Here is an 18,769-nt window from a genome sequence, read left to right as displayed (position 1 = left end):
ATCTGCCTCTTATCTCTCACAAAGTTGCTTTTCAAGCAAAATCTAGAAAACAAACAAGCAAACAAAATACAGCAGTTCAGAGGTAATAGATGTATGGGGTCATATCTTAAAAGTTGAGGTGAATGCCACTTTTGTATCTTAAACTTTAAGACCCAGGCCAGACACTGAACATGGTTAGATGCACATGTTTCAGACCTGGCCGAAAGTCTAAAATATCTTTGATATTTTTAATAATGGCAAGTTATACCCTCATTTCCTGATAGAAGCCTATTGGATCTATTGCCATCGAACGAGAAGGGAGATGGCGGTGGAGAACTTGAAGAAAACCTACGATGGAAATTTCACTGGAAAGAAAATCTCTCTCTCTCTCTCTGAGAACTCAAAGAAACCCTTCTGATAGCTTCGATGTCAACCTCTGCGAAGCCATGGTTCAAATCCCATTCTTCCATGGCTTTTTGTTTCCTGTTTCATTTCCCTTGTTTTCATCTCATGGCTTTAAGCAAATCCACTCATAAAGACCCTTCAAAGGGGCACCTTTCATGATCGTTTCTATTCAAGTTTCTCTGATGTAGAGAAAAAATCGTTGATCTCTGCCTCTGTTGGCATGTTCTTCACTGTCAATCTCTGGCATAAATTCGACTTCGATGGTCTTGCTGTGGACTCCAGATCATCTGATTCGGCTTTGAGTTCGCCTGATGGAGTTGTCTCTCTCCTGAAGCAGCGAAGCCATGCTCTCTCTTCCCTGTCTTCCCGCCATCATAGCTGCAACTCTCGGCGGCGGCGGTTAACACCCTCCCCCCCCTCTTTCTCTCCCTCTCCACTCTTGACCACTGTCATCTCCGTCCCATTTGATTCCTTTGTAACTAATGTAAATCAGAATATGCAAATGTAATCATTAATTATTTTAATTTTAATTAATTATTACATATTTTAAAAGTTTTTAAGATATTATTTTTCTAATTATTAAATATTTTTTAGTTGTTTCATAGATTTTATTACTATTTTTATTATTATTTTAATTCTTAATAATTTATAAATCTATACATACTTTCCAATTTTATTCTTATTTTAATAAATTATTTATTATTTTTTATAACTTTTATTTGTATTAATTATTAAATATTTTAATAGTTTTAAGATATTAATTTGATAATTATTAAGTTTTTTCTCATTGCTTTATGGACTTTATTACTATTTTCATTATTATTTTAGCTTTCAATTATTTATTTTTAATTTGTAAGTTTATGTGTTTTTCACTTTTATTCTTATTTTAATAACTTAATTTTTATTTTTATAATTTATTCTTATTTTTAATATTATTTTTGAACTTAATAATTTATTTTTTATGAAACGGTGCAAATTGAACTTAAAATTATCAAATAGTTTATTTTAGGAATAAAATAGGGAATTTCAGATCCTGAGGGTTTGATCCAACACAAACAAGTTTATTTGTTGAAAGCCTATACAAAATAGAAAAGCATTATATCTCTTTTTAGATTTGAAAGACTTTTAATATCTTTTTAATTTTTTAGATTTTAGATTTCAGATTTATCAAACTCCACCTTACTTTGACTTGATGAGAAGGGAATTTTCTTTAGCAAGAATATTTATTCATTATTTATTTGCTTTTATTTTTTATTCTAGAGACCCAGAGACTTGCTTTTTGTTCTTTCTAATGATTAAGTTGGAACATAGGCATCAGTGAGAATGTATTTTACTATTAAAAAGAAAAACAAAGGACTAAATCTTGATTTCTTTTTAAAATTTCAATATTTTTATATTAATGAGGACGAGTTATTTTTCGGTTCACATATGTTGGCTTCAATAAATTTTATTTTTCGCTATTGAATATGCTATTCATGATTTATTATACATGCCCCATCATTTACATTCGCGAGTGCGTTGAATAAGGGCGAGTTTGGATCAAATTGTAGGATCCAAATCAATTACAACTTATACATCAAATTACAAGGATGCTCTACCACTTGTTTATCTTCATGCCTGTGTTTAGTACGGGCCCACATTTTTTCTTTGAAAAAATATATTTAAAAATTTACATTTTTTTATAAAAATAAATATGTCCTACACTTAGATTAATTATAGACAGACATCATACCAATTAATAGTCTTCTGCCCGTGCTTAATATGGCCCCCTTCCTCTAGGAATACGAAAACGGATCAACGAACTTGGTTGGTAAAATAAAAAAAATAATGTGGTTGTATCATTTCTCCCATCTCCTTGTCGATATGTTTTTTTGGTATAATATCTCCTTTTCGATAGGAAGGGAATAACCAAAACGTATTAACGAGCTTGTTAAAATAATAAATAATATGTGGTTGTATCGTTTCTACTCACAAGACTAGCCTGTATGTCATGGATCTTCTTTGACCACTCCGGTCTCCCGTGCTAGTGTGCTACGTCCCCATCCGTTGTTCTATCAAACGTTTGGCTTACTGGATTGTCCGTCACAATTGAGTGCAGATGACGTGGCGAATGATGAATTCGCCATTCACGTTTTGCGAGGTCATATAGTTTGCCACGTGTAATCGAAATACGAAAGTTAAAAAGAAGAGTTTGTCTCAATTTTTAAACCTCGACCGTGTGTGTGACCACTGACCACTGACCACCCCGCCCCCCGCCCCCCACTTATAAATCTCCATTGTTCGGGTGCGTGCGCGCCATGAAACTAATGCTCTCGTCTCTGTAAAAGGGCCCGGCATCATCTTCTCACCCTTCGTCAATGCTAAGAAAGAACAGAAAAATTGTAAGTTCTACTTGTTGAATGGATTTCTTATTATCAGCGAACTCAGCACACTTTATCATTATTATGTCGTCATTTTTAGGTTCTTTTTGTTTTCATTTTTTTTTGCTGCTTTCTTTTTAACCCAAAGCAGTAGATTAGGATACATCATCTCATAATCTGTATTCCTTCTCTTTTGAGTTCCAAAGTTGGTATTATAGAGGAAAACGTGGAAGAGAAAAACAAAAGAAAAGAAGGGGTTTCGACAACTCTCTGTTGCAGTGGAACTGGAAAAAAACCCTAATATAAGATGGGAGACCAGAAGAGGAAACGAGGTCGAAAGCCCAAGAAACCAGCTGCTGAAACTATGGACCTCCAAATGAACAATACCGGAGTCACTTCATCGGCTAACATCGATGACGTTTTTTCCGTCAGCAATGTTGAAATCGAAGAGGTCGATCCTCCCACTGCCCGCAAGGGACGGGGTCGACCTCGCAAGGCTGCAAAGCATGCCGAGAAAGCTGATACGTGTGTCGTCGCTTCTCCAGTGAGAAAGACTTCTCGGACGGTCGAGAATAATGGAGAGTGTGTCATTGCTGTCTCTGTCGCTGGAGATCTTGCAAGACATAGTTCGGTTATTGAGCCACCACCCCGATGGGAAAATGTAGTCAAGGTCGTCCCTTCCATGGATGCGGTTGTTAAGGTGTTTTGTGTTCACACGGAGCCCAATTTCTCACTCCCATGGCAGCGGAAGAGGCAGTACAGTTCTAGTAGTAGTGGCTTCATTATTAGTGGGCGGAGGGTATTGACGAATGCGCATTCTGTGGAGCATCACACCCAGGTGAAGCTCAAGAAACGGGGGTCTGACACCAAGTATTTGGCGACAGTGTTAGCCATTGGGACCGAGTGTGATATTGGTAATCATGATCTCTTCCTTTCCACTTTTGCACGTTATTTTGCTAATTGGGTTTTGTAGAACTTTGCATGCACTATGTCTTGATTGAAGTTGCAATACTGAAGTGCTTGTGCAAAAATACAATCATCTTTTAATTGCTGAATGACTATTGTAAACGTTTCTGATGAACTTCGTGATCTACCTTCTCTATCTTATTTTTACCCTCGACCCAGAAATCAAAATGGAAACAATGCTTCTCATGAACTTGAGGTGTTCTTTTGCTTACCAATTTGAATACTTGTTGTAAATAAAATGTTTCAATTGTGTAAGATGGCTCAAGTTATTAATTCATTTTTTATTCTGTGATGCTACAGCAATGCTGACAGTTAACGATGTTGAGTTTTGGGAGGGAGTTTCACCGGTGGAATTTGGTTCTTTGCCTGCTCTACAAGATGCTGTAACTGTTGTGGGCTACCCAATTGGGGGAGACACGATTTCTGTGACAAGCGGTGTTGTATCACGCATGGAGATCCTGTCATATGTTCATGGATCAACCGAGCTTCTGGGTTTACAGGTTATGGAGTTGGCCTTCTAATTTCTTGTTCTAACTTATATTTTATCTGCCTATTGACAGGTTTGCCAAATACCTTATTTGTGAGATTTTGCAGATAGATGCAGCTATTAACTCTGGAAATTCTGGTGGACCTGCCTTGAATGACAAGGGGAAATGTGTAGGAATTGCATTTCAGTCCCTTAAACACGAGGATGTGGAGAATATAGGCTATGTCATACCAACGCCTGTCATTATGCATTTTATTACAGACTATGAAAGAAACAAGGAGTATACAGGTGTTTTTGATGCGTTTCTTTGTTATTTTTCTTTCTGATTTATGCATTATTATACCTTGAGATTATGTATCTCTTTTTCTAGACATTCCTTACAATCTTAAAGTAACAATGCAATTAATATACAGGGTTTCCTACTCTTGGTGTTGAGTGGCAAAAGATGGAAAACCCTGATTTGCGCATGGCAATGGGGATGGCATCTGACCAAAAGGGCGTCCGTATTAGAAGAATTGAACCGACCGCTCCAGAATCTCAAGTTCTGAAGCCATCTGATATTATTCTCAGCTTTGATGGAATTGATATTGCTAATGATGGAACAGGTGACCATATTTCTTATTTTTGTAAGATTTATTTGTCTTTGATTTCATGAATTGCTACATTTTTTATTGTTGTTAATTTTATGTTGATTTTCAATTCACTATTTTTTTGTAGGATACACCTCATGCTTAAGTTGGCCTAATATTATCCAGCTAGTGTTTTACTTCCTGCCAATGATTAGAACCAAATAATCTGTTCCTGCACTGCTATATCATGGATATATGGTTGTGCTTTTTTGAATAAATGGTGTAAACCTGATTTTGGAAATTTTTCTCTTAACATAATAGATATAGAACGTTGAGAACATAGACATTTTATCATGCTTCTTTCATGAGCTACGTTTTTAATTTTTTTTTTCTTTTGTAATGAATACTGTCTGGGAATTCTGCAAGAATGGTATTACTAGCCACTTTACCATTGCATCAATAAGGATCAGATCCTTTTCTAAATAAGTATTCCAAAATCCAGCATGCATTCTACTATAATAAAAGTTGTCTAGTAACTTTGATGGAATAGTATTACAATATTACTAGCCACTTTACAATGGCATCAAGATGGACCAAGTCCTATTATACAATCCTAATGATGAAATACCAAAGAATTGCTGATGGATCATGACTCTACATTTTTATGTAAGTTGTAATGTTCTAATTTTACTATTTTAGTGTTACTTGAAGCAAGGCATTTGATTAACAAGGTTTAGGCCAATCTTCATTATGTTTCAAATAAATGTGCCACTGTGACAGTTATATCCATTGAATGACACATTCCTCCTATATTGTCGCAGTAATGGCAATATCTATTGATGCATTGCTTTGTTTTCAATGGATTATTCTGATTTTATAGCTACAGAACTCTTGGAAATTGGAGAAGCTTGGGTTTTTAAAGCTTTTTTTATGTTATAGCTTATTGTAGAATATTTCTAAATATAAGTTAAATATTAAATAATGAAAAAAATCTAAAATTGGTCTTTTTTAATATATTGGATCTTATATCAGTGTTTACATATTGATATATATTTTTTTCTTTTTCTTTTTTCTATTAATGATGCCTAATATATCTCTACAAAATAGTACTTATCATTTTTTGATTGTTGACATGATTGAAGAGATTTAATTGCTGAAAATTAAAGAAAGAAAGGCTCATATGTTTTGGACAGAAATACGATATCAACTGGCCCAGGTCCCCCCTTTCTTTTGAATGAGCTATTCATTTTGGATGGCCATGATTTAGTTTCTCTGATGTGGAACGATGGATTGCCCCTGGACCCTATGAAAATGACAAATTCCAGCCTACTACCATCTGTGGATTTCCTTCCACTGTAAATCTATCTAAACCAATAGAGAGCCTGTGATCTAAGCTTTGAAAAAAAGAAAGAAGGGAAGAAAGGAAAAAAAGATCTCTCTTTTTGCAGAATCTCCTTCTCAAGTAAGGCTGGAGTAGAGCAATATTGTCATTCCCTGTGACTCTCAAAATCCCTCTAGGCTCCAATTGTTGTGGGTCCTGGTTTTCCCGTGTAGCAACAAGTTAAGTTTAGTTTAATCCTACAGTATGATGTTGGGTCTGATTCTTGTAGAATTGGTTGTCATTTTGGTGCAAGGCATACTAACAATTACCTATCTCTAATGATAGAGTCTACATATATTCTTCTAAGCTGATAAAGTGCTTACTAATTGGAACCCAGTAACCACTCTATTATGATCAAGCCTGAGTATAGCTGCTTAATGCTTCTTCTTGTTATTGAATAGAAAATTCCCAAGTACCTCAGTTTGCATGCATTTGACAAAACGTTCTCTTTCTTAGTGCCTGATATGAGGGAAGAAGTGAAAAATAGGTTCAGAATATCTCTTAGGGGATATTGATAAAAAATATCTCTTAGGGGATTCCACTAAGAATCACACATTTGAAGGAAATTGCTTCATATTTATGTTATTAAGAACAGACAAGGAATGCATGGTTGGTGTTGTCATCATAACATTTTTTTTTTGCACAAAAAAAAAAAAAAACACAAAGTTACAACATCGAAGTTTTCTGTCTATGCAAGAGCATTTTGCTGGTACTGATACTTTTTTTGAGGGTTGGAGATTAAATTCATTAATAAAGTAAAGCTTCAATGTAGTTCTTTTTCAACAAAAAGCCTCAATAGGGTTAGGGCCACCCTAAGGGTTTTAGCTAGAAAAGTTCAGGGGGGGGGTAAGTATTTTGGATTCAAGTTAATCCCTAGTATGTCTAATGCTCTTGCCAATACCCCAGCAAGACAAGGGGCAAGAAGACAGGATTCGATTTGGGGCCTCCAAGTTTGGCTGTTCTATCAACATCTGCTGTTTGTATTGTGCTCTGTTCTCTGCTGTTTTTGCTTACAACAGTGCTTTCTTATTATCATTAACAAAATCTCTTTATTTGTGTTAGTGATAAAAAGAATCTTAAAGGAAGAAGAGCAAGTTAAGTGGCATTTGAGACAAGATGACTAAACACCGTTGTTTTGCCAGAGCTTTGAAGGAAAACATCTTTTAGAGAGTTGATAAGATTCATCACCCACACTCTCACGAGCAGAAAGGCCTCTTGTAAAGGCTAATTCCCATTAGATTCTGGATGTGGAGACAGAAGCTAGGTTTCCCTTACAGCCTCTGCTTTTGCTAAGGTATCAGCCAAGACATTTGCAGTTTTAGGCACACATTTGAGTGAGCTATTCAAACTGCTACCTAGAATTTGTGCCTGTCTCACTAAGGGCCTAAAAATCTATGGGATTTTCCTATTTACCCTCATACAAGCTATTGCTGTTTCAACTAGTCAATGCTTTGATGGCAGTGGTTATGTGAATTTACACCAAACTCTCCTCTGCTGCTTCTATTTCTTGAGTTAATAACTTTGCTTACCCATAGTATACCCCTCCAAGATCTATCTTACTCCCTCGCCTCTGAGTGGGCAACTCAAATCTTTCAATGCCTCCCCTATCTCCTAATCCATTGGAGCAGGATGTTCACCAGTGTTACATGGATACGGACATGGGAAACAGAAATCAATGCATGTTTGGAGTCTGACTTGGCAAGATGAAGTGACAAGGATTCATGGATATGTCTATAGAAAAAGTATAAAATTATTGATGGTCCATATTTTGTTGAATTATAACATTATAAACCTATAGAAAATATCTAAAAGGTTAGCCCCTTACAACATTTTATTGGAAAAATGACATTCATTGTGTAAATTATTTCTTCATTTATATTGAATAAGCAAGGAGAAAAAAGAGAATGTCACATCAAAATACCAATAAAAATGTCACATAGAGGTTTCCAAGAATCCATAGCATATTGGAGTTGGTCATGGACACTTCATCCATTTAGAAAAGTCCATGTAACAATGATGGTCACTCTGAAGTTAGACTTTCTGATATGATGATTAAAAATTGAAGGATGCTAAAGGCGATCTTTAAGCATACCAAAACCAATCCCTGAATCATCATCCATCTCCACCTGCTTAAGACCAATAGACACCATCAGCCAGGATCTTGAAGGTATTTGTCTCTGCCCAATATGTGTACTTCAATGCTTACACTACCCCAGAAGGCCTTAGGTTCCCCAAAGAGCACCCATAAAAATTAAGTTTCAGTGCTCCTTCCAGGGGGAATCTAGCAGTTGAGGGACTGGGTAAGGGAAATTTCAAAATAAGAGCCATTGACTTCCCCAAGTTATACTTGATAGAGTAATTTTTGTTGTGATAAAAAAGAGATGGCCTTACTACTTGTTTTGGTGTATGACCTTAGTACTTCAAACATTGTTAATATGTTGCTAACTATTCATAGGCAACTCATTTTCTTTCCTGGTGATTTTTCAGTTCCATTCAGGCATGGAGAGCGTATTGGATTTAGTTACCTGGTTTCTCAAAAATATACTGGAGAGAATGCTGTAGTTAAAGTTCTCCGTGATTCGGAGATTCTTGAGTTTAATATAAAGCTTGCGACTCACAAACGTCTCATTCCAGCACACATCAAAGGCAGACCTCCATCATATTACATTATTGCTGGATTTGTGTTCACGACTGTATCTGTTCTTTATCTCCGTTCTGAGGTCTGATTCTGGACTGTTGTTGATTGTATTATTTTGGATTCTCTATTGCAGTAAAGAATGCTTGAATACATGCCATTGACTGCTGTGCAATATGTAACCATATTTTCTTGTTTTTGAAGAACTTTCAGTCAGACCCAAAGGCCCTGAAGAAATTAAATTGTCAGAAACCTGATAATAAATTGGTTGTTTTTTTTTACCAGCACAAGTTTAACTCTTATCTATTTCTTTTGATTCTCTTTGTGAAAGTAATGGAAGGTCTATGCATTGAATTATGGGAACATGGACTTTTCACTGTAGAATTCCTATATGAATGTGAAGACATTCTCTGCAGCTGCAGACTGCAGGTCTCATAGGTGAATGTGAAGAACTTTTTCAGTAGAATCCAGAATTCCCTAGAGTAGGTCTCATAGGTGAATGGGGGGTTCTGAGACCAGGGTTGCTTTTTTTGTTCTTTCCTTTTATTTCTCTGTACCTTTTATCTCGATCTTAATAAACACTCATTGATCAGTGTTACAATAAATAAAAAAGGCAATGAAACTCTCTTAAATAGATTTTCTTTTCTTTTATTTTATGCATATGAATATGCCAAGAGAAGGAAAGATGGGCGGAAAAAGTTTAGAAGCATAGGGCCCAAGTAGGGGAATCACCAGATGCGATTTCTGATTAAAAAGTAAAAATCAAGTATGATTAATCTTCTTGATGTCATTTCTGAATATCCAGGGTGTGCTGTCATGTTGTTTTAGCCAACTGATGATAACTTTGGAATCCCCTTCCACAACCAGCCTTTCCACCCCCATCTCCTTAGCTTTTTGTATTCCATATACCATTGCCTTCAGTTCAGCTGTGGTGGAATTTCCAATTCCAATGGGACCCAAATACAGTCCCCAACGCATTTCCTCTTTCATTTCTTATAACCCCTACAATTCCAGATCTTCCTGTTTTTTTTTTTTATTTTCCTCTGATGGGGTTTTCAGAATTGATATACTACTAGCATAGTAGCATAGTTTTCAAGTCGCCAAGGTGAGGCTAGGCGACAGGGGGGGGGCGCCTTGTTGACTAGTCGCCTAGGCGATGGATTTTTTTTTGTGTAGAAAACATAGATCCTAGGGTAGTTACCTAGGTATCATAACCATATTTCCTTAATTATTATTCATAATTTTCCTAAGAAAAGTATAGAGTTTATGTTGAAGTATAGAAAATCAACATATTCATGAGAAGAAAAGAAGGAAAAGAAAATTCAAAAAATATAGGGGCTGAACCCTTACTTTTGTTATAGGAAAAGAAGAAAAGAAATAGTAGCAATGTTTGTATTGATTAAACCCTAACAAATAAGAAAATAATAAAAAGGAATTAGTATATAAACACACAAAATGAATATTTTAGTTTAATAGTGCCTATTTTATAATTATGATGTCAAAAAATAAAGAATAAAAAAGCATTTTATAATACATAGTACAAAGCTGCTTGGCAATTAGGTGAGGCGAACCTCAAAAGGCGCCTTGTTTCCTTGACAACTATGACTGCTAGTATTTCCTAAGTTTTAAAATATGTGCAGTATATGAGGATTAAAATGTCTACTTCCTCCTGCAATCTTCTATGTCCTCTTAAGCCACTAATTACTGTACTCTTGCATATCAATAGGCCCAAGGGCCACTGGAAAGCCTGATGAAGAAGCCTGATACTGCATATGGGATTTCTCAGGCCTATATCATCGAATGCCTTAAAATATGGCGATGTGACATGAGGCATTCCACTATCTTGAGGCATGAGACATAATTTAGAACCTAAGATGCATAAGTCCTAAACATGTTTTTTTTTTAATTAACAAATAATCATAAGAGGGTTTTCCAATACAATGTACAAAATGTTAACATATGTCAGGAATGGACACTAATGAATGTCTAGGGCCTCTAATTCTATAGAGACAAATGAACTATGGGAGGAGTTAAGTGCCATTAGGGGTCTATTGGGGGGACCTTGGTGTCTGGGAGGTGAATTTATTGCCATCAGGTTTTTGAGAGACAATCCAAGCCTAGGAATCATCACAAGTATGAAGTTTAATAGTCTTGTGGACTCCCTTGAACTAAAAGGGTCTCCCCTTACTACAAGCCTAATTCACTTGGTTAAATTTCCAATAAACCCCAACTTGTTCCAAGCTGGATAGATTCTTGTTTTCGATGGATTGGGAAGATATGTGGGGCAGCATAGTCTCTAGTGCCTTCCTAGAGTAACCTTAGACCATTGTCTCATTAGCTTAGGTCAAGAAAGATCTTATGGGGGTCCCTCACTTTTAGGTTTGAAAATATGTGGCTGTAGGACCCTACTTTTGTTGAGAAGGTCAAATCTTGGTGGGAAGAATATAGAGTACATAGTAAGAGGAATGACGTGAGATTCACAAAAAAGTTGAAGGTAGGGAGAAACCGTGTTTTAAAAGTGCAAGGCACCAAAAAAAGCAAAAGGGACAAATTGCACTCGAAACGCAAGGCGAGATGCATGCCTTTTTGAAGCAAGGTGCAAAAATGCAAAAAAAAAAAACGAAAGTTAAAAAATATTAGACATAATATTAATTAAAAATGTAAACTTAAATTTTAAAATAAATGTTTAAAAAATCTATGATAAAAAATTAAAATGCATAAACATAACATGCAAAACATATTTAAATGAAAATCTAAAAATAAAATCAAACATATTCAAGCTTGTAAAACCCTCAATCTTTTATTTTTCCCCAATTTCATTACTTCACATTGCTAATGCGATGTAAAATGTTTTGCTTTCCTGATTCTATGAGCCGCCTTTGTACCAAGCCCCATGAGGCAAGCCCAAACAAGTCCATGTTAGGGTCTTAAATTCTTAATCTCTATACAATAAATTAATTGATTTTATAATTTTAATTGCCTTTTGAGAAGATATTTTATTAGGATGAATGAATGAACAACATTAGCAAATAGGGGGTTGCCAAAGGAATGCTTGCCTCTATGCCTAGGTGCGCCTTTTAAATCACTGGGGAGAAATGAGGTGGTAGTAACCAACTAATTTACAGTTTGTAGATGCCATAATTTTATTTTGTGAGGCAGTCAATCAAGATAAGTTGAGGAATTTGAAGGAACTCAGAACATCTTTGAGATTGTATCCAATCTAAAGGTGAACATGGGAAAAGTTTTGTAGCAGGGACAAGGATCAACTTGGAAGAGGAAGAAGTTCAAGCAATGTTAGAGATTCTGGGTTGTGAGGTTTGAGATTGGCCTTTAGAATATCCAGCCTGCCTGCCTTTAAGAGGGAACCCAGAGATTGAAAGCTTTTGGAAACCTATAGTGGAGAGATTTGCCAAAAAAACTGGCTCTTTGGAAAAGGAATAATATCTCATTGGGAGAAAGGATAAGGCATTCTTGGTGGGTCACTTTGTCCAAACACCTACATATTTATAAGTAAGACAGACACCACATAATATATTTATATTTATATTTTATGTTATTAATATTTAATAGTAGTACAATATGTATTATTAGACTGAATTATTCATATTATGGGTTTATAGTATTAATATTAATATTATGATATCATTATTTATCATAAAGAATAGTAGTAATATTATTATTGTTATACTAGATTCATTTTATTATTTTCTCATTTCTTATCTGTTTGGGTTCAATTTACACACAAGTCAGTGACATAGTCTTGAACCCTTTAGGACTTTAAGACTTGAATTGGTATAACTTGGAGGTTTTATCCAATTGACACACAAGAACAATCAATAGGACTTCTTCCTAGGACCAAAACAAGGGTTCAACCCTTATGGTTTGTGTTTTCTCTTTGTTTTCTTATATTTCTTCTCATTAATATGTTGATTTTCATGAGGATTGTGGTAATTATTAGTTAAAAATTGCTGGTTGTTACTATGAAGCCTAAGGGAACTACCCTAGGATTTATACTTTTTATTTGAAGTGACAAGGCATTTCCCTATAGCCTAGCTTTGCCTTGGCAGCTTCAAAACTATGCTTGGAATGCAATACAAGAGCTATACCCAAATTTCCTAATTTTTACTCATTTTGATGTGGGAGGTGGGAATAGAGTTCTATTTTGGGAATTATTGAAAAAAAAAAAAGAATTCTCTTTTGGGAGAACCTCTGGTTGGGTGAGTCTCCTCTTAAAGTGCAGCACTCTCTTCTTTACACTCTTTCTACAAACTTGAACCTATCACAACCTTTGGGAGCCTTTCCTAGGTGGATGTAAGCCATGGTTTGCAATCTCAGCATCGATGGGCATTTTCCATGAAGATAAGGAGGAATTTTGGAGATATTTCGCTAAGATATTTGGAAAAACTAGAAAATCAGGAAAGTTTTCCAGAAAAATGGAATTAGTTGATAAACATCCAAGTAATTGTTAGAAGAAGTATTATTGGACATTTAAGGCTCAAAAAACCAAAGCAAATAACTTTATAAATTAAGCAGGAGAATTAAGAGACTGATAGGCTTCTCTCTCTCTCTCTCTCTCTCTCTGATCATTATGGCTTTTTTCTCTGTCTCCCTCTGTCTTTTAGCCATCTATATTCTCTACATTAAATGTCATTTTGGATTTTGTCCTTTTTTGTTATTATATGTTTTGATTAAATTGAAAATACTCTTTTGTAGGTACACACATTTTTCTTTTTCTTTTGAATTATAATTACTTAGTGAATCATATCAAAATAGTAAGCCAATTATCCAATAATTAATTCCCCCATACTTATCAAAAAAAAAAAAATCCCCCATGGGTTCTTTAGAAAAATATTTTTAAAAAGTTATGGTGATTTTAATGAATATCAAAATGTTTTTAGTAATATTCTAAAATTTTATACCTTAAATAAAGTCTATCAATGAAATCCAAAATATTGCTGACATATCGGCAAAATATCGAATATATTTGGAAAAAGGATTTCCAGAAAATTTTGTATTGCTACCTAGTAAAATGGGGATATTTCAGGGTAATTTTGCCAAATATTGCTGATATTGCAAACCATGGTTTAAGCTAGGATTTTGGTTTTAGAAGAGGCCTAAGAGATAATAAATGTAATTCCCTTGTTCAGCTACTAGCTAAACTGGACTCGGTTTTCTTGGTTCAAAATATGGAGGACGCTAGAGTTTGGTCAGCCTCTCCTGATGGTCTTTTCAATTGTGTTTTTTTTTTTTTTCCTTTTTGTATGGTGCTTTTATTTGCATTGGCTGAGATAATCTGGAGCTACCAACGTGGGTTACCTTCTTGCAACTTCATTGTCAGGCTGAAGGTTAATGTTTTACTTCTAATGTTTATCACAGATGATATTTCATTGAGATATATTTAGTTAAATGTTGCTTTGCTAGTGTTTTACTGTTTTTGTGTAAAATTATTTAAACTGTAGAAAATTGTTGTATTTCCGGTAAAACTAGTATTTATCTAATCTTTAGTTACTGTCTCTGAATCAAGAATAATTGCTACATGGTTGACTTGACACTGATCATATTGGTACATCTTGTTCTAACTTTTTTTGGATGTTCTGGTCACCAGTATGGAAAGGATTATGAATATGATGCACCAGTCAAACTTTTGGACAAGCACTTGCATGCGATGGCACAATCAGAGGATGAACAGCTTGTGGTGGTTTCTCAGGTTGGTTTGTGTGTGCTTGGTATTTTCTTGTGTTTTTTTGTAGTGTCTTTTTTGTTTAGCACCCTGTAGTGCTAGTTTTGGAAGGGCATTTGCTGATATTGGATTGCAACTTAAGATTTCTTTGGCAAATCTGTCACAGGTGCTTGTGGCTGATATCAATATTGGTTATGAGGATATTGTGAATACTCAGGTCAGCATGGGCTTCTCTAAAAACGTAGCTGATTTTATATAGATTTCAATCTTTAATCCATTGGTTACCAAACAATATGCATTTTTTTTTTGTCTAGGTTCTTGCTTTTAATGGCCAACCTGTCAAGAATCTGAAGAGTTTGGCCAGCATGGTGGAGAACTGCAATGATGAATTTTTGAAATTTGAACTGGAGTACCAACAGGTTGTCCCCACCTCTTCTCCCCCCTCTCTCTATCTATCTATATATGTATGCGGTGTGTGTGTGTGTGTTTTGTTGTATTGCAGCACATTTAGGAGTGCTTTGTCTGGGTGTGCAGCTAGTGGTTCTACATACAAAGACTGCCAAGGCGGCGACATTGGATATTCTTACAACGCACTGCGTACCTTCGGCTATTTCTGATGATCTCAAGTCGTGAGGTAAGAGCAAAGTGGAAGTACATGGAATCACTTTTCTGCTATTTCTGATGATCTCATTTTGGTTTTTTGGTCAACCCATGGTGAGTGTAATGCTCAACATTTTTAGTTGGTATAAGCCACAAATTGATCAAGGAAACAAAGAAAGGGGCTGGAGTTGAGAATGGTTCTTCCAATTTTTATAAGGTGCTGGGGTATAGAATTCATCTCCACAGTCAGGTACATCTCAATGGGGATTGGGATGTCTAGTTGTAAAGAGGGCAGAGAAACATGCTGGTATGGAATTGGTTATGCGTGAATTAAATATATCAATTTTGAGAATTTAAAGTTGTTACTTGATGTGTTGATAGAATTTGAAGGCTCTATATGAAAAGAATGTGAACTTCCATTGCCCCTTTTTTATCTTTCCCCTGGGTCAGATAACAGCATTGGGTCATATTGCCATTTGCACTAGTGTTCTAACAAGTAACCACCCAAGTTCCTTTTGGAAAAAATTGAAAATTGTATTCTGTACCAATTATTTAATTAGATTATGTTCTTATGGAATTATAATTGATGGTCCACCAGTTCGCAAGTTAAAATTACTAGTAATATCACATGGAGGTGCAAGTTGGACCAGGTTAGGCAATGCTGAATTTAACCCTAAACCAACCAAGTTGTTGACCCCGCAACTCTAAGCCGAACCCAACCTAAAAAGGTTGGCCCCATTTTTTCACTTTCTTTTTGTTAAAATCTTCATAATTCTCAGATTTGAGATCAAGTCTAATTCACGTTAGTGTCATTATGCAATGACATGGTTATGATGCAATAGGACTATAATACAGGTGTTATACTAGAATTGTTTTTGCTTTTAAACTTGAATTGTTGATATATATATATATCGAGAGAGAGAGAGAGAGAGAGAGAGATGCTTAATTGAATGTATGTATAATGCATATTTATATGTATGCTGGAGAGATTTTATATATAAAAAAAAGCATAGATATATACATATATTTTGGGTTCAGGATGGTATAATATATGTTGGTTTGCCTAAGACATAAACCCTAAACCAACCCGAGGTTAAGTTGGTTCATATTTTCCAACTCGTCAGGCCAACCTTACCTGGCCCAAGTTGCACTCTAACTCTTAATATCAAGAGCCATGGTCACCCAACTGCTGTATGCGGTTACTTTGAGAGAGGGACTACTAGTTTACAACCTTATGGTACCGGTCAGTGGTTTCTATATAACGTGAAAGAAATTTGGTGAGACCGGTGGCTGTGTTTAATAGATATGTACCCTTCCTTACCTGTGTAGTGCTTACTTGATTAAGGCATAAAGCATGGGTGAGAGGAAATAAGAGTTAATGCTCGCTATTTTGAAAGTAGTTATTTTGTGAGTAAATGCTAAATAGGGAGATTATCAAGTATTGTGACTTTTAAGAATTGACCGATGACTATGCTGCCTTGAGGAAATTTCGTTATACTTTGAAATCACACAATGATGGTAGTCGCAGCAAATGTGATTCTGTGACAGGGCTGACGAGGCCATGAGGCCACGTCTCATCGCATCTCTCCATTCAGAAACATATCTATGTTTAGAAAGGTATGAATGATTAGCCCTAGCGGACGAGTATTTGCAGGAAAATAAACACCTGATAATACTTGGTCATCTAAAGAGAAGACAAGCTATTCAAAGGTGACTGCTGACGGTGTGAATCAGTGCATGTTGATGGAACCGCTGTCCAAAGGCCAATAGGGGACTCACCATTGGCTGATAGCATTTGTTCAGAGCCAATCCCAGCTCTAATTAAATTATTTTAGAGTTTCGTAAGTCGTAACTGGACAAGGTATGGTGAATTAGTATTTGGGAAGTATTAGAATACGCTTTAAAATTAAAACACGTGGATATGGTGAATTGAAAAACAATTAAGATCTGTCGTGGAAATGTAGAGGCAAGTCTTTTTAGAACAATATCGATCTAAAGCTTTTTCCATTTTATGGTTAGGGGTGCATGCAACTGAGGTGATTTGAATCAAATGGTTTACTTTATACTTGCTACTTTATCTTATAGGCGAAGAGGTCATTATTATTTCTTTTTGTTTAAGATATAGTGGACGAGTCATTAGAATTTAGTTGTACCTTTTAACTTCAATTTTCATTCTTTCATTTTTGTGCCCCTGAATATTTTGTTATATGATTATTTCCCTTTTATTTTTACTTTCATTATTTTGGTGAAAGGAAGACAAAGGTGCATATTGTATGACCTGTATTGCTTTTCAGGGTCATTGATATTCTAAATTCTAAGGCTTAAAAAAAAAAAGAGTTCAGCGATTTCATATGTTTTAAATGTTAAAAAATAGGGTAAAAGACTTGAACCTCCCTCTCAGCTGTATCAGCCGTTATATCTAACGGATGAGTGAAAAAGACAATACTGTCCTACCAAACTAAATGTTGATTTGATAGGTTAAGATAAAAGAAATCCTCAACGTTAGAAACACATGCTTTCTATGGGACACCAATACCAAATTTTCTGCAATTACCTCTAAGGCATTAGAAGAAAATAAGGAAAAAACATAAAATACTAGGTTCAATTTATATTTGATTTCTTCCTTTTTTTTAATATTTTACTGGGTTTAAAAAAATCTGTTGTTCGAAATTTGAAAAGGGTGAAGAGATCAAAGAGACCAACAATGCTTTTCCAAATGGATTCCAAATTGCAAAACCCATACATTTGGTTGTGAAGAACTTCGTGTTGCCAAAGATTTTTCACGAATAACTTCATTTGATTATCGACTTAAGATCTAGAAGCTTAAAAATACAAGTGGAAACGAAGGTTGGTGATTGCCTCCCGGCCAATCTCTAACTTTATATTTGTCCATGTTAGTGAAGAGAACAAAGAAAGTAGCAAGAGAGAGAGAAGCAAATAGCAGAAACAAAGAATTCCGAAATTGGTTTTGGGTTGGTAGTGAAACTCAAACATCAAGGATGTTTAGGGGGTAGTATAAGGACATAGGCATCACATTGTATTCGACTAACCCACAGTTGTATAGTCTGTGTCAAAATGTTGGGTGGTCATTGATCAGCCCAAGCATTTACAATTATTCTAATCTATAGAAATTTCTATGGCTAAGGTCGGATTGAAATGTTTGTCTGATGATGTCACCATACAAGGGAGGTCTTAGTATTTATTGTATAAAAAAAAGGAAGTTTAAGTTTTTTACGCTAAAAATATTATGTGAAATCTTTAATGTCAAATTACTAAACCACAAATAAAGAAAAGTTCCGATTGATTGAAATTCTTGATATTGCAAAAGTTAACTATTGAGAGAATGGTACTTTGAACCATGAATGCCATTATGCTAATAAGGATAAAAGGTTGTCGTTATGCACCTTTTTTTTGGTTAAATAAAGAAATTGCTTAAAACTTTCCAACATTTTTCTTAAATTCATTATAACTTTTCATAATGTCGAGTGAAACTATGTCAGGGGCGAGAAAAAAATCGAAAATTCAAATCGACCAAAAATGAACCAAAAAATCAGTTATTTGAACCGGTCAGTTCTGTGTTTTTAAAATATTGAAGGTATTGGTTTAATTTTGGTTAACCAATATAGAAAACTGGTAGTTAACCCAACAGGGATATATATATATATATATATATTTTATATATTATAAATTATAAATTAATAAATATG

General features: G+C 35.1%; 1 protein-coding gene across 1 annotated transcript; it reads left to right on the top strand.

Moving 5' to 3' along the window:
* Nucleotides 1-2,591: 2,591 nt before the first annotated feature.
* Nucleotides 2,592-15,427, top strand: LOC148853981 (protease Do-like 9). The gene is made up of 10 exons (XM_088983436.1): nucleotides 2,592-2,765; nucleotides 2,951-3,658; nucleotides 4,011-4,210; nucleotides 4,305-4,485; nucleotides 4,611-4,802; nucleotides 8,635-8,867; nucleotides 14,388-14,489; nucleotides 14,629-14,679; nucleotides 14,777-14,881; nucleotides 14,997-15,427. Exons 2-10 carry the CDS (start codon nucleotides 3,052-3,054, stop codon nucleotides 15,093-15,095), a joined length of 1,770 nt encoding a protein of 589 aa, XP_088839562.1. The 5' UTR covers nucleotides 2,592-2,765; nucleotides 2,951-3,051; the 3' UTR covers nucleotides 15,096-15,427.
* The last annotated feature ends 3,342 nt before the right edge of the window (nucleotides 15,428-18,769 follow it).

This window comes from Nelumbo lutea, chromosome 4 (assembly GCF_056320005.1).
Source record: "Nelumbo lutea isolate HS-2025 chromosome 4, American lotus-T2T, whole genome shotgun sequence".
Classification (NCBI taxonomy): Eukaryota; Viridiplantae; Streptophyta; class Magnoliopsida; order Proteales; family Nelumbonaceae; genus Nelumbo; species Nelumbo lutea.
This window is presented reverse-complemented; position numbering and strand designations above follow the sequence as displayed.